The sequence below is a fragment of the Tubulanus polymorphus genome, chromosome 10 (assembly GCF_964204645.1).
Source record: "Tubulanus polymorphus chromosome 10, tnTubPoly1.2, whole genome shotgun sequence".
NCBI lineage: Eukaryota > Metazoa > Nemertea > Palaeonemertea > Tubulaniformes > Tubulanidae > Tubulanus > Tubulanus polymorphus.
This window is the reverse complement of record NC_134034.1, coordinates 9,606,759-9,624,299: the sequence shown is the minus strand read 5'-3', so window position 1 is coordinate 9,624,299 and position 17,541 is coordinate 9,606,759. Positions and strand designations below refer to the sequence as shown.

The 17,541-nt window shown below is 39.8% G+C and overlaps 1 protein-coding gene across 4 annotated transcripts in view; it reads left to right on the top strand.

The window, feature by feature from the left end:
* The window catches only part of LOC141911702 (RNA-binding motif, single-stranded-interacting protein 2-like), a 114,566-nt gene that overhangs the window by 52,893 nt on the left and 44,132 nt on the right, over window positions 1-17,541 (top strand). The window contains exon 1 of one of the 4 annotated variants that reach the window (XM_074802712.1): window positions 1,566-1,835. The exons of the other annotated variants lie outside the window; for them this stretch is intronic. Within the exon in view, the coding sequence (XP_074658813.1) occupies window positions 1,656-1,835 (180 nt within the window). The 5' untranslated portion in view covers window positions 1,566-1,655. Of the gene's footprint in view, window positions 1-1,565; window positions 1,836-17,541 lie in introns of those variants that run through there. 4 annotated transcript variants of the gene reach the window in all.

Sequence of the window (17,541 nt, the reverse complement as noted above, 5' to 3'; positions counted from 1 at the left end):
ATCTGTGAAATGTTTGTTTGGTTTGTAATTCTCCCTTACATGCATTTAGGTCTCTGGGCCCATGCAATGTGGGGGTCTGGCAGAGAGTTGGGCCACCTGGGTGCACGTTTTCTATCAACAATGTTAACTCTAGCTTGTATTTTTTTCTGCTTTGTATATTTTCACAGTATAATTTACAACAATATGACACAACATCAAAGTGTGTTAGAAACACTGTTTGGAATTGCTGGGTTGTAGTTTATTCGGTAATTTATGTTCATAGTTTGAGGGCTATTGTTTGGACTGGCTGACTGGCACATGGACCACTAATTGCCCTGTGGTGTAATTAAGCCATTTCATTGCCAACAATACCAGGCCTAATTATGTTTCTTTGTTAGTCACTTGGCTCATGTTGGGTCTTTGTGCTGTAGTACTAACTTTCTAGAATACAATGCTGGCCTGCACAGCCAGTAATTACTTTCAATGGCGCAAATTGATGGATGAAATTGCTTTGCAAACTGTGACGTTTGAGTGTTATAGGGGTTTTGGCGTGGCCTGAATGTCTAATGATCTTGATATCGTATAGGGATGGCAATACCTTCGATCTTTTAAGTTTATTGATAGGATTTTTTTAGTGTCCCATACTTTTTTATTTAAGTTTCTTTCGAGCTGAAGGTGAAGTTGAGCATTAACCTTAAGCTATCTAATTAGCGATTTTATCTTAAGTTAGGATAATTGCTGAAAGCAACGATCGTTCGGTAGATTAGCGCCGAAAACACTCTATGTGGAGAATTGATAAGTTTATAAACCTACTATTTATACATAATTTAAAAGATTGAAAGCGGATTTTGTTTATCAAAAATTATAATCAACCAACTCAACGTTTCGTACTCTCTCACTAGAGATCATCAGGGGCTTTGGAAGCAATTTTCAATCGGCGCGGCCAATTGCCGATTTTTTACAGGTTCTAATAATTAATTCTAGCGAAATTACTTCAATTTCGACAAAAACATCGATATTCAGAGAAACAAAACGTCATTCAGTAAATTAGGTCGCTGCACTTCCAAAAACCACTGATCCTCATCGCACCTCTGACGATCCATTGTCTCGATCGACATCCCGAAATGTTGTAAATTTTGAAAAATAAAATTCCCTTTCATTCATTTAAATTTGCTATGTACAGCAGGTTTAAACTTATATTAACGATTCTTTATTTATGAAACAACAATTGCCATCAATTCCAACAACACAACTGGAAACTCTTTCTTCGGCCGGTTAGAAATAAAAGGAAATTTCATTTATAGAACGTCCCTCTCAGAGAGAGAAATGTTTGCAAAAGACTTTCTCTTCACTGGCGGAAACATAGAGATTGTATAGGTGTTTGGGGCCACCTTTTAATCCCCTAGCTTCCAGGGCTTTAAACCCTTTGTACACACACACACACAGCGCCTGATGGGAACAATAGTCGTGCGAAGCGTAATTAGTGCGTCTAACGGCCTGCAGATGTCACTAGCTGACTCCGGTACACTGCATACTCGACACACACACACACACACGGTTAGTGATTCATTATTAGTACGAAGAGCTCACACTGCACCAGTGTGTTCGCAACTCTCCCCGTTCTCTATCTATCTCCGCGCGCACACACACCACGACGGCGTTTCTCTCTGTGGAGTATGCTGGATTATTTTTCGCGGCCTATTACGACTAGTATAATAAACCCTTCCTCTTCGTCGTCGTCTACGAACAACGCAACAACAGCAGCAGCCGTCGCCAGCATGGATCAGAATTACGGATTATATTGGAATATGTCACCGGAAATTCAACGAATTCTACTGTTGAATCAGTTAAATCAGGTACGCGATGATGAGATGTGTGTGTGTGTGTATACGAATGTGTTGTATTATATACGGAGGTTCGAACTATTGATTTTTCCGGCGAAATGAATCTCGGGGAATCGGTCATCGTCGTCGTGATTCTTTCGTTAATATTGTGTAGAGAATCTCGCGATATTAATGAAAAAATCATGTCAAGTCGTGACTATTTCATATTAGTCATCTTGAATATTTAGCAAGTAGTTTATTCAACATTATAACTATATTCCAATAGTCATCTTGAATATTAACTAGTAGTTTATTCGAGGTTATGACTATATTCCAATAGTCATCTTGAATATTAATTAGTAGTTTATTCGAGGTTATGACTATATTCCTATAGTCATCTTGAATATTTAACTAGTAGTTTTTTCAACGTTTCGACTATATTCCAATAGTCATCTTGAATATTAATTAGTAGTTTATTTGATGTTATGACTATGACTATATTCCAATAGTCATCATGAATATCGAGCTAGAAGCTTATTCAATGTTTCGAATATATCCTAATACTACCGGCTCGAGGAAGCATTTTTTCGAACTTTTTTCATCATTTTTTCGTTATCATCGCTGTGTTAAAATCTCTAATGTATAAACGTCACACAAATGATATCGTTGTTTCGTCAATGGCGATTCAGTGCGAATGAATCTTTGAGGAATCGTCAGTCAAAAGCGTAGAAGAGAATTCCGCTACATAGTATCTGCGTGGTAGATTCCGTTTATATCTGAAGATCGATTTTATGAACCTTTCACGCAAGAACTAAGAAGGGAGACCTTTATGATTTGTCCTTTTGATTCGTATTTGGTGCGATGGCCAATTCAGATAGGCGGTGACGACCTGCCCTGATTTATAGGATTGGCCCCATTAGTTATTTTCTCTGTAAATTTTGAACTTAATAATAGATTTGATTTTTTCGTTAGATTGACTATGGAGTTAATAAGAGAAATATTACTATTATTATTATTATTATTATTATTATTATTGTTATTATTATTATGATTTTATTACTCTCAATTATGATTCCTATTATTATCGATGCTATGTGTACGGTCCCTACTAAATGACCGAATGCCACTAATTTAGTTCCTTGTGCTTTCATAAAGTTTGCTCTTATATAGATTTGTGCAGATATCAGGCATTGGGAAGTTTTTTCGAAACTTAGTTTACTGGCTTATAGTACTAAAAAACCGGTTGGAAGTAATATACCTCCTATGACTGTATTCAGGGGAGGGGGAGAAGGGCATGTAAAACCACAAATTTTTTATCTCGTTATCTCAAGTACAAATTGTACGAAATAGTTTTTTTTCCCTGAAATATTTTGCAGTGTTTTCAATGTAGTACAATGGAATTGCTTAATGTCAATCAGCTGTCTAGTTATTGTACTGTGGTATAATAAGATTGACATGAACAGGCCCTACCTACATTCTTACTTCTCTTTACTACGCGTATGTTTACAACTAACTGAATATCGGCTACTATTTTACTATTTTCTGTACCTGTTAATTTGTTGTTTAGGAATGAAGATCTATTTTGCTGATTGCGGAAACAAAATACGGCAATTTTTTGTCTTCCCCTTTTCCTGCTTTCAGTAGAAGGGGTTGGGGTCGGGGGTGGGGAGGACTTTGTTTTCATTCATACGCATACCTGTAGACTATCAAAACACAGGTGCAATTTGAGATTTCCCTTGCAGCTCTGGAAACTGTGGATATCGAGGTAAAGCTTAGTTAGTGAGTTGAAAATTTCGAGTCAACTGTATATTTAACCTTGTACCTGTGTATAGGATTAGGCATTTTAGTCCTTTATTTATCGTTTTGAAGAAAAAAACGAGATCGAGATTTCACCTTTGGTTATGACTAGCACGCTTAAGTGCAGTTTGATTCCGGCCAGATTTTGTCAATGATAGTTTTATCAAAAATCGGGACAAAAATTAAAATCGCAAAAGTATGATTATCATCCAGTATTTATTAGGAAATGAAAGAATATTTCTGGTATCGAGCTAACGGTTATCGAAGGGTTAATGATTCGAAATCTGATTTTGAGCAATTAATTAATTCAATTTTCAACGTTTTAATTGAAGTCGATATTAAATATGTAGATTCTGGCTGTAAATCGTGATACAGTAGTGCGCTGTAGTATGAAAACGCGCTCTCTCTTTCTCTCTACTCTCTCTCCCTCTCTACGATCGATCTATCTCAATCAGTTTCAATAAAAATAGATATTTCTTGTAAAACGCGAGATGGATTCGCGGTACATTAATTAATCAAAATACAGTAAGCTACGGTCGGTCGGTCGTTCGGGTGACTGGTGTGTCTGGATTCAACTTTTTATGTTTTATCGGTCTGGTTTTCGAAAAAAAAAAAAACAAGCAGGGTCTGGTTCCGCGGTTGAGTTAGTGATAGTTGATCGATAATTAGTTCACTAATAACTCTTAATTGACGTTTTTGCTTTCCCTCGCGTGCGCGCCCCAAAAAACTGAAATATTTCTGGGAGTGAAATCGGCCTGTGTACCGCACCTAACGACCGAAAGTTCACTTTTTCCCTAAAGTAAAGAAACATGAAAACAGAATCATGTTTCGTTGTGTCATGATTTCCGGAAGAACGTTTACCGAGATGAATATCTATTTTCCCGATGTGTCCGGGTTTCCGCATTTTCTTTCCTCATCATGACGCGTTGGGCTTAAACGCTACCAAAGACTATCCTTTCAAACTTATACCCTACCCAGAGAGCTTATCCTTATGATTTCAGATTTATAGTAACGACCCGCTCAATAAAGAATATTTTCGATGATAATGTCATTTATATAGTGCAGGTATCCCGGACAGAGTCCGGTTCAGGTGCGCTCCTCGGGTAGAGCTATAGATCGGAAGCGTTTTTGCGAAAAGCAAAGATCTCGGATATTATCGTGATCTTATAACTGTTGACCCGGTCACGTGATTGTACCCGGTTAAGTCCTGAAGTTGGTCGGATCTGTCGAAAATTAGAAAACGAACGCAAACTATCGGGTGAATATTCATAGGAATCTCTGGACATTGACAAACGGTATATAAAGGTGATGGATTATAAAAGTAGGCCTTTCATTGAAAACAGTGTCAAACAGTCAGTGAGATTTGACCTTGTGTTTAATATATTAGCTAAAAGTGTCTCATAACCCAACCTCACCCTGGGGCTTTTTCATTCTATTCGATTAAGTCATATAATAAGAAGAGATAAAGTATGGAGGGTGAAAGCCGACAGTCTATTTTCATCATATCTCTCTATGATGATTAGCCTAATTCATGTTGAACTGGATCCATATTTCTGATTATGTTAAAATCCGGAATTTATGAATATTGTTTTCAGATGGATTGGTTGAATATAATATGGTGTCATGATATAGACTGATAATTTCACCAGTGCATAGAACTAACATTAACTTGACTGGTCTTTAAGTTTTTAGATTGGTTATAGAACTAAAATGAGTTTATACTGGTCTTAAGTTGTTAGATTGGCTATAAAAACGAAAATCATCTTAGATCAGTCCTAAGTTGTTAGATTGGCTACAGAACTGAAACGATCTTGAGACTGGTCTCAGATGGTTTGATTGGTTATAGAACCAAAAAGAGAGACTGGTCTTAAGTTGTAAGATCGGCTATAGAGCGTAAGATGGTGTTAAACTTGTCTTTTATCTAAGCACCACCTCGACTCCCCCCCCCCCCTAGTATAAAAAGTCACTATAATGGTGCCATCTAGATTGTTGATAAAACCTCAAATCTAAACGCTTAGTCTGCAGAAGAAGTAGGACGGGGCAGGGGGCATAATTTCCATCAAAATTGTTGTGACCGCGCGCTTATGACTCACGCATAATATAGTCATAAGTATAGTAGTAATATGTAGTAGTTATGGAATGTCACTCATACATTCGTGTAGTAGTATCTCCTCTGGCGTCAGTTCGTGCATTCGATTGGATAATTAAATATTCAACCGCGAGGAAAATCGATGCTTAGTAAGTTGACGTATGTTGCGACAATGGTTCCCTCTACTCTACCCTAGCCTGTAGTGTGTACGTACGGTTCGCCCTACCCTAGCCTGCAGTGGTACATTACCATACCGTACCGAGTACCATATCGTAGATTGATCCCCTAGCCTGTAGTGGTACTCGCGTTGTAGATTGACCTTTCGCGTTGAAGAAGTCTTCTGTAGTTTGAATCTCAGCGTTGTCGTTCGAATCTTGAGTGTCCAGTCGACTAATCAGGTTCAATTATCTTGAAAATATTTTGGAACCCGGAAAATGTAGTTTTCCATTTGGATATATTTTTGTCTTTGTCGTAAAGATTTGACTTGCAACATACAACTCAGATATCAAGTCAAAAGATCAGACTTGAGTGGAGTCTACTGTATCATCCAACTCAGATATCACTGTCAAGTCAAAAGATTCGACTTGAGCGGAGTCTACTGTACCATCCAACTCAGATATCACTGTCAAGTCAAAAGATCTGACTTGAGCGGAGTCTACTGTATCATCCAACTCAGATATCACTCTCAAGTCAAAAGCTCAGACTTGAGCGGAGTCTACTGTATCACCCAACTCAGATATCACTCTCAAGTCAAAAGATCAGACTTGAGCGGAGTCTACTGTACCATCCAACTCAGATATCACTCTCAAGTCAAAAGATCTGCCTTGAGCGGAGTCTACTGTACCATCCAACTCAGATTAGCAGAGGCCAATCTTATATCATATCTCATAAAACCAATTTGCTAATTGTTGTATGGATCGGAAGGGTTGAAACCAGTCTATCCTAAAATTGAACCTGAATGTAAGCAGTTAGGCTCATACCCTTGTTAACGGGTTGCTGACACGGTTCCCCTCCCTTCCCGCATACAATGTACTAAAATGTCTATATTACAGTTGCCATTTACTTAGATAAGGTTTTCTATATAATATATACATGCATGTGTGTGCGTAGGTCGTGGGTAGTTTTTAGATAAAAGAAGTTTCTTTCCGTCCCGCGATAAAAAAAACTGTATTTATTTCACATGTCACTTGGCACAGAATAATCGACTCTTTACACGCGAGTTTCTTTAAAAAAAGAGAGAAACTCGTTCTTCTCCTATTCTCTCTTTTGATCGGGGGTTTTATAAATAAACACGTCGTGGAACTGCGCCGTTTTATTTTCTAGTCGATCTGATTCAATCAGGTTTTATGCGCGCTCAGTCGCGCTGGTATACTACGCAAGTAGATCATAAACGACGACAAAAAAAAAAACTTGCAGAACCGGTTTTATGATAACGATAAACGCCGCCGATTAAGTTCCAGGTTTTTTTTGCAGTTGTTGTTGAAAGCGCCTATTGTTTTGTTTTTTAAGATTTGCGCGATTGTATTTTAAGCGTTGGATTGGATTTCATCAGGGCAATGAAGTCATCAGCTCTTGCTCCTATAGTTCGTTTCGGCCATTTTCGTATACATTTCAAAGTGACTGACATCCATTTCAAAGTGACTGACCAAGTTGACCAAGTTGAATTTTGAATGCATACAAAAGCAGAACTGGTTATCGAGTATTCAACCCCATAGGAGCTGGGTCTTGAGTCAAATTACGCTCCTAGAAGAGTTCAGGGGTCTGACGTAAAATTAAACTCGCCTCAGGAGCTAGGTCTTAAGTGAAATTAAACTCGTTGAACTGGATCCAGCGTCTCATCAAACCCACAAAACTGTGGAACTGGGTCCAGAGTCAGTTTAAACCTAGGCTAATGTGGAACCGGATTCTGAGTCTAATCAAACCCGCACAACTATGGAACCGGGTCCTTAGTCAAATTAAACCTACACGAATGTTTGAAATGGATCCAGAGACAAATAAAAACCCACAAAACTGTGGAACTGGATTCCGAGTCAAACCGACACAACTAGGCTTAGGTGTGTTAGTGTAATAGCAGTGTTCTATCTACCAGTAGGTTATCAGAACTCGAAAAAACCTCATTATTTTCGAAGCAATGTTTGTTCATGTATATTGTATTTACTCGCTTATATTTGATTATAGCCGATAAGATTAGTGTATTTGTCTACAGCTTAGAGAGTGGGTTATCGGCTGACTTCGGGGTCTGAACCGTGTGACCGACTCTTCAGATACTCTTATCAATACGTGGAAAAAAACAGCGTACACCAGGAGGGTGAAAATTGGAAGAAATACGATTAAGTATCAAATGGTGGTCCCGTGGGTCCGGGCTTCAGATTGCACGTGATGTTTCTTAAAATGTCTATTTTCCTTGTGTTAGATTTATGATGTATATAATATTTGAGTGGATCCCCAGGCGGCGTGCAGCGGGCAGAGAACAAATAAATTCAATTATAATTCTATCGATTGCGATCGAAGGAAATTGAGATTGCGATTATAATGGAGAGGTATAGCTAGTTGTGGTGGATCGATAGCCTAGCCTAATGTATATTTATACATGACCGTCCTAATACTGTTCATTTGCCGCCGCTCTCCTCTCTCTCTCTCTCTCTCTCTCTCTCTCTCTCTCTCTCTCTCTCTCTCTCTCTCTCTCTCTCTCTCTCTCTCTCTCTCTCTCTCTCTCTCTCTCTCTCTCTCTCTCTCTCTCTCTCTCTCTCTCTCTCTCTCTCTCCTCTCTCTCCCCCCTCTGTATTTATTCCGATGTATTCATTCCTGACAAACATGATAATAGCCGCTGCTTTTATCAATGGGATTCTTCCATCAGCATATCGCTAGTCGCAACAATGGATTTACCGAACGGCGTCTGCGTACTGATATCTCTTACTTGGACCATGCGACTCGACCCAGAGCCGAGTCTCCTTATTTCTTTGTTTCTTCCTTCGTCGAAACTTAGGCTACGTTTTGGTTTTAGATAAAGGGCAGGCTCCCGGGCGTATTGAAATCACGGCCTTCGGAAGCAATCCTTTCCGGTGCTTTTCCGGATGAGGTTTTAAGATTTGACTACACGTATTTCGCCGCTGTACGAAGCCGTAGAAATCGGCCGGCTACGCGAATGTATGCGCGGTGTACGGCGCGATTGAGTAGCGATGTTGATGAGTTTCTTTGTAAGGAATTAGAATTGAATCGATTTACGACTTTGAAAAATGAATAAATCACCAGCCAGCGACACAGAGAGAGAGAGAGAGGGAGAGGGAGAGAGAGAGAGAGGGAGGGAGAGAGAGGGAGAGGGAGAGAGAGGGTGGGAGGGAGAGAGAGGGAGGGGGAGAGGGAGAGGGTGAGGGAAAGGGAGGGAGGGAGAGGGAGAGAGAGGGTTGGAGAGAGAGAGAGAGGGAGAGAGAGGGAGAGACGTCAGCTGTCATTTCACACAATAGACTGTAACAAACACTTGATCGCAAAACACGTCTCGAAAAACAGCGGATTTTAAAACATATGTCCTGATAACGTGGTTACTGCGTATGTGGCGAATGTATTTATACTAGTGTCGAGCTTTGTGAAAAAGACCGCGGACCAGATGGTGATCTTTGTGAAATTTTATGTCGAGCTATTCAAAACGACCTCGGACTTGATCATGTTGTTTGTGAAATTTGACATGACCTGGAGTTTCAGTTCACCATAGGTGCCAATTGCACAGTCAAAGCTTAGGCTAAGATTTAAAACCAACTTAGTTATATAGCCAGTCCGACAACGTTAGACAAGTTTTAAAGTTTAGGATCATGTTTGGACTCGAGTCACGTCCATCTCGTCGATTCTAAAAACTAAATGCATCTGGACTTAATGTAGTTCTGGTTTTAGTTTAGGTCACTGGTATAAACCTGACCTATAGTTGATTTAAATTGAACTACTGTCCACCTGCAGTAACCCGGATTCAGGGTCTTAACCCTTTCAGTGCTGGCTAATTAATACCCTATAGTGCTGAAGATTGAAGAATTTGAAAATTCTGAAAAATTCCACCCTAGTGTGTTGAATAACGGGAATAGCACTATAGTGCGTCTACACCCTGGCGTGGTGTATCGTTAGTTACTTGTATTTTACTATGTTTGACACGTGCTGCCATCTTTCAAGAGAGATAATTAGTAATTACTAATTAAATCAATACACCGCAGTGCGGTGTACTAGCATAATCTATCACCGATTCATACACGCAGACGCACTGAAAGGGTTAAATCTGTTCTCAGATTGTTCTAACCGGTTTCCCCGAATCACCCTTTAGATCTATGAATTGGACTGTAGTTAAAGGAACCCCCCCCCCGCAGGTTACATTGCCACGGTCCATACTCATATAGACGAGTGAAATCATGGGAACTAATTTACCCAACGGCGTAATTAATTAATTCGTTACTAGCGAGTTCAATTATTCATCACAAACTCATGTACAGCCGGCGCTCGTCGGTTAATACGTGATAATGCGACAATTATTGAAATCTATGTCAGCAGAAATTCCAGTGGAGGTCTACGCACATATAGACCTACTATCTGTTATATTCATTCCCGCGCGCGCGCGCGAGTCGGTCGCAGATTAAAATTTTACAACTTAGTTGTTCGATGATAATTTGACTACATTCATATTTATGACAAGTATTATAATAGACGGTTGCACTGCGATTAGACAACGTATTCATATCTATATTTCACTGGTCTCTCATCGACTGGCATTCATGCGTTTGAATCCTGGTGGCTACAGTCAAAACCTTATCGACAAATCTACTGTTACGCATATAGGACAAGCTGTATAACCACCGGACAAGCTGTATAACCATCGGCCAAGTGGACTAGTTCTATTGGTCTACTGGCTAGCACGCTTGCTTCTTACGTACAAGACCCGGGTTCGATCCCCAGTGAGTGCGCGTAATTTCACTGTCACTTCTCTTAATCGTTTCAATACGAAAGAGTAATTTGTGTGGGCATTGCCCTTGAGCCGTAGTTGATGTGAAAGTCGTATCGCGCCCGGTGATATAGGGCGTGTGCGTGTTGGGTATTTTCTCCCTGTCGCTATCGATATCAATATTCTATTCGAGTCGTTGTGTTTATCGTGTTTGTTTTTGATGTGGAGTCGAGATGACTACCATCGTCTGAAGTCCAATCTACCTGTCGTCTCTATCTACGGCGCGTCCGCCTCTCATCCCGAGAAATCAATTTCATCCGGCTCGGTTTTGACAGATCCGATAGAATGCGGAAAGTTTCTTCTCATCTATGTTTATTGGCGAACAAGTTCTTTATGTAGGCGAAAAGGATTTACATTGAAAACGTTAAACTCCCGACTGACGACTGTGGAACTAGGTCAGGATGTATCGGTACTTGACCGAAATCTGAAAGAAAATTTGGAGTGGGGAGTAATGACTATAGTAACTCCTGGTGGATCCTTACTTATTAAAAGTGGAATCCTCAATTGCCGCAGTAGTTCATGTCCTACCGCACACTAGCGACACCTGGTGGATGCTAACTTGTTAGAAGTGGAATCCTCAATTGCCGCAGTAGTTCATGTCCTACCACACACTAGCGACACCTGGTGGATCCTAACTTGTTACAAGTGGAATCCAGAACGTTTCTGCGGACCATTTTTTTTTTAGAAATAAAAGCACTGAGTAAGACCCTCCTTTTTCCTTGCGCAGTTGCGTTTAGCAGGGCCTAACTATAAAACAGCCAGTGAAGCTTGTTGATGATCCCCTTGAAGTTTTTTAGACCCATCAGCCCAGCTAAGCTTGTAGTTGTAATATGTGGTGTCTCATGCACCTGTCCAGGAGGATTGGTAATTGTGTCTACTGCCTGGTGGCAAGACAGGTTATTATGTGATGTAACAATCAACTTGTTCGTAGGGAGGTATTGTGTTATTTATAGCTGTAGAGAAACTGGGTCAGTAGTCCATAACTCAGCAGCTATATAGGCCTTTACCTGGTGTATACCGGGAGTATAGAAAGAGCCTCTTTTGCTTTATCACAATGGATGTCAATAGAAATTTCAATGATATAAACAAACATTCTAGAGAGAAATAGGGAGCTTAAATCTAGTAGCCCAGCAGAACCTGGTTCGTCATTTTTGAACTACAGACCATTATGATGAATGATATATCTTCATATCCCCCTCCCCCCTCTGTATAAACATTTCAGGGCAGTTTGAAATTACACAATGTACTGATCTAACAGTCAGTTAAAATATTACCAGAAGAAAGTTTCACTCAGTTTTCAAAGTGACTAAATCCGTACAGGATCTGATGCTGAAAGGTAAAGCGTTCCATGAAATCATAGCTGTTGAAGGAACGGTGATCATGAAATTGAGCGGTAAATGGGTCAGAATTTAGTAAAATTCAATTTGTCGATCGCAAGGATCCGTTATGACCTGTTCGTATTTTGGATTTAGAAAAAGTAGGAAGATCGCGATAACTTCGAGAAATCGGCTATAGTTGCGTTTCATCGGTGATATTCTGTACTTATCCATCGTAGACCCAGTGTATGATATCTATTTCTGCGCGGCTGAGATGAGAGAAAAAATCGACTCTTTCTCCGTATTCTAGGTCAGTGACTTCCACATGTTCGTTTCTAAAAATACATCGTATTCTCAGAGGCGGCGGAAGGCGGCTGAGGTCCTTCAACATCGGTTATTCATAAAAACTACCGATTCGATGATTTACTCTCGCAGGGAACACCAGCGTGTCTCGTATAAACTCCAAGTGCTTGGTAACGACAGACCTCGCCTTGTTTGAAGTTGGTGGGGGTTTTTTTAACGCCAAAAAACTAGCGGTTGAATATTGAGAGACCGAGATGTCAAGAGTTCTCTAAAGTATAACATGTAGTATTTTACCTGCAGCGGTGAGCCAATAGGTTCAAACTCGGGTTAAATATTATTATTTATTGATTCAGTGGGGGATATGTGCACGCAAGGTTTAGCTTGTGACTAATCAAATATATCTGGATGATTTTTACTGGTAAGAAATATATATATATATATATATATATATATATATATATATATATATATATATATATATATATATATATCCAGTTCTTCCCATTGAAAATCGATACATGTATATGTATGTAGTGTTATTTATAAAGATATTAGATTCAACCGTGGAACTGAGCCCAGAGTCAAATTAAACCCACACAACTGTCTAGAACTGGATTCAAATTGTACCTTCACAACTGAGGATCTGGATCTACAGCTTTATGAAACCCACACACGAGTCAATGAAGGTTGTACTTCGTGAAATGTATAGTATGTAAGAGTTGCGTGATAAACACTTGCCTGCCGGGGCTAGTTATGAGACACTCCCCGTTGATAGAGTTACGCCGGTGAGGGAATATAGCTAGCGAATATAGCTAGCGCTGCCGTGTTTGAAATCGGCGGGACATCATTTACATCAAAGTGTCATCGGTTTCAGTGGCGCTCTGAACCCCGCGAGCAGTCATTACCGTTTCGCTAACATGAATTATCCTTCTTTGTACGACTTATAATTCCATCACTGAGAGTCGACTCCGCTTCAGTGAGAGTCGACTTCGCATCGCTGAGACTTCGGTGAGACGTACGTGTCTTGTCGACTGTTTCTGTGTCGTGCGATCCCGTCTACAGTTGGTTTGTCGCGTTTTGGATATTCCCGGAGCCACCCCGTATATGCTATCGGTTATACGAAGTTTAAAAACCTAGATTTGGCTTCTTCTTCGCGCTGAAATTCTCTTCAAACGGACGATTGAAACGATTGCTTAACTTTCTAGTTTAAACGCGACTGATTTTAATCATAAACGTTGAACTCGGTCTAAAGAAGTATTCACATCGATACAAACTGACCGACTTTCAAATGATCGCGTAGGTTAAAACATTAGCTCATTTTACAATTGTGTAAGTACTAATGCAGTGAAATATCGATAATACATCAATAAATACTTCAACGTGCATGCCCACTATATACTGCCACTACAGCTGAATAGGGTAGTTTAACCCTTTCAGTGCGTCTACACCGCAGTGCGGTGTATAAATCAGTGATGGATTTTGCTAGTACACCGCACTGTGGTGTATGAATGTATTAGTAATTATCTCCAAAAAATGGCAGCACGTGTCAAACATAGTGAAATATTAGTATCTAACGATACGCCGCGCCGCAGTGTAGACGCACTGTAGTGGTATTCCCGTTATCCAATACACTAGGGTGGAATTTTTAAAAATTTTCAAATTATCTCTAGCACTTTAGGGTATTAACTAGTCGGCACTGAAAGGCTTTAAGGGAGTTTAATCGAATCTAGAAAATGCCGACATGGCTCTGTGTACACGATATTCACAATGCGGACAGATGTGGAATGAAATAATCTTCCACTCGATTTACCGAATTATTATCCTCTCCTGGCAATATTGCCACTGATACGAGCCACGTCGACGACAAAGAGATATCAAATCGGATAATGAGAGAGAGAACTATTTCACGGAACAGGCATGAAAGTTTCGCCAGAATAATAAAACAATGTTGACCTAATTTCGCTCGATGCTAGTTAGTCGGTGAATGCCCTCGCACGAGACTGGTAATCAATATTTTCAAATCGCCAACTTAACTTAATTTGTTTGTCGAGTTGATAACTGTTAATCTAATGTTAATATTCTCTGATTTTGACTGAATAGATAAATCGAAAATAAAACCCAAACTCAAAATTCTTTTTAAGTATAGGAATTAGAAATTGATATCGGGCTGTTTTGGGGCTGGGGAGTCAAGACATGTGCTGGGGGGGATGGGTGGTCAAAATAGTACATTGCCTGATAGATGACTTCTGAGCGCCTAGTAGCTGCTCGGTGTTACTTTTCCCCAGTTTTCTCAACTCATCAATGGATATCCTTATTTATTAACGAACCGAGTATTTTCCACTAAAATCAGCCTTAATCACGCACGAGCAAATGTTGATTAATTTCCGAAGATTTATTTTGGCGGTAACAGGCGCCGTAAATTGTTTTATATGAGATTATTTGATCCCTGCTCGATAATAAATGTTAGATATCCGTGAACTCTTGGAGAAATAGATAAATAAAACCAGTTGCCGTCCGAGATTTTTTCAGATAGAAAGACGCTCACTAGAAATGTCTAAAGCTCACAAGCGAGTTCAGGTTTTCTGGCACTCGGACTACGCTAGGGGGTTTCCGGTACAAGTGAGGATCCCTCAGGTGTCCATACGGGATTTCATTTATGGCAATGGAGGATTCCACTCATGGCGAGTGAGGATCCACCCGGTGTCATTGGTGTTAGCTCAGTTGTCGGCGCTTCAATTTCTTCTACATTTCACACTTATAATCAATTATCGACACAAAACGCTTGAAAAAATGATGAATGAAAAAAAGGTCCTGAGATCATTTCCCATGCTTGTTGCTTGAAAATATTTGAATTCAGGAATAAGTCGGTTCAGGTTCCAAGTTGAAACTTGAAATTAAACTTAAATTTAATCAGCAACAATTTAATTTGTTTGTTGATATTTACCCATCTTAATATCCATCATTAGCAACGCCATCTGGCGGCTTGTTGTCGGTATGTCCTTGACTTGTCCGAGTCAAAAATGTGACACAAAGGGTTTTAAGATTAGAATGTTAGGAAATATAGTTTTATGACCTCGTTACGAGCGGAGCGGTTGTCGATATCTATAGGAAAGTTCAAATTTATTTCATCGATTACTAAGAAAGGCGCACGCACACGTCATATTGCAGTAGAATTACGGCCATGTGTGCGTCAAGAGCCGTTTCAATTTTCCATTCATTTCTTCGTTGGTTCGTTTTCGTATTTCAGCGAAATACAGTCGAGGCTTTTACATGCAAATGAAAGACGATAGCATTGACAATGAAATATATGCTATATTTCTGAGTTTTTTACGCGGAAACGTGAAAGTCGGCTCGGTTTTGAGACGTCGCGGTGACCCCTGTTGTAAGATCTTATATTTCGAGATTTTAACTCTTTAAGATTTCAAGATTTTTAGGTGTTGTCTACGGCTGCTTTTTTCGACCCGTTGAATGAAATGTAATCGCAATTCGACGACAATAGAGGGCGGTGCTTGTCATTAGTGGGATTTATAATAATTTAGACGCGAACGAATTTGATTCGTAATGCGTTCGGCCGGGAGATGAAGTCGCTAAGGATTGGGAGGAGTAAAAGTAGATAACCGAGTATTTCGAAAGGTGTTTTTTTGGGTAGATGATTTAGAAAAAAATTGCGGTGACCTAGTGGATCCCGAAACGTATGGAATAGCTTGTCATCCAATGAGAACAAGTGGAAATATTTCCAGCTTTTTCTTCGCAGGTTTAGGCAAATCTTGCGGCGAAACGTGTTTTACGAGTTGAAGTGTGGCAAAACATGTAGCGCATAGTGAAAGGACTCAATGGTTGAGATGACAAGTGAAAAATTTTTCTCAAAAGGTTTTTTCGGCGAATAATGGCCGCGATTGTGACACTGGAATTTTTTTAAGTAGTGGAAATTTGAGACGAAGTGAAAAATATTTCTTCGGTTTTTTTTTTGAGGATTCAAGCGAATAATGGCCCTGCGATAGTGGAAACATATAATGCAGTATAGTGAAAGTGCTCAAAGGTTATTCGGTACGCCTGGTAGTACATACATGCACATATGTATATATATATATTGTATATACCGCGGTGCGGTTTTGTCAGAGACGAGTAGGAAAAAAAATATACAAATACCCCGACGGGTGGAAGAAAAAATCACAAAAACCCTACTCCTGTACGGAACAACGCTGCGTAGAACAGGCGTAAATAGTAAATAGTTGTAAATGAAGCGCCCCGATCTTAAACGCGCGTATTATGAAGGGAATTCGATGCCGGGTGATTCCCGGTATGTTCCGTAAGGTAAGGTCAAGGTCGTGTTCGTAGTTTCGCTGTACTGTGTGGCGAGTGAGGGATAGCGGTGCGTGTTACATCTCGCAGAGATGAACTAAAAGTCGAAGAATGAATTCTCGTCGGTTTGATTTACGCATATTTATTTTTTCATCTTCGTTCGTATGTTGTGTAGGTATATACGAGAAGTGTGTAAAGTTTTGAAGAAGATTTCAATTAGATTTATCTCGGAGTTAACTCGTCGAAAATGAACTTACTTAAACTCTGAGTTAACTCGCAACTGTGTATCTGGGTCTTGGTTTTCGGAGTCTTTTTTTAGTGTTGTTAAAGATTTATATCATTGGGAAAATGTGGATATTCTAGCCTCTGAAAAAAAACAAAGGTCCTTCTCTGGCCTCTCTTCTTCCCTGAAACCTATATCGTGCTAATTACGGTTTTCAAAGACTGTGACCGACTAATTAAGGAAAAGGATTCAAAGACGAGTAATCCGATCCCATCCTCTATTAGTTTTACGTCATTCTCCTGCTCGTGATGTTGAGATTGGCGCTCGGGCAGGTTGGCCGAGGTTGAAGTTTATCGAAGGATACGCGGGATACGCGGCCTGTAACGCAAATTTCAGGTCAAGGAAGGATAACTTTGATATCCAGTCCGTAAAAAAATGAGCACAGCTTGAGGGAAGATAGCTTTGATATCTAGTCTATGAAACTGAGCCAGATTTAGTAGGGATAACCTTGATATCCAGTAAATAAAACTGAGCACAACTTAAGGGAAGATAACTTTGATATCCAGTCTATGAAACAGCCGTGTAAAGTAAAGATAACTCCGATAACTGGTCTATAAAACTGGGGCCAGGTTTAGTTAGGATAACTGATACCAAAAATACATGAAGAAGCGTCATAAATCCTGTTTATGTGTTTTTGCTGATACCCGTAGATATGACACTTCACCCAGGTTAAG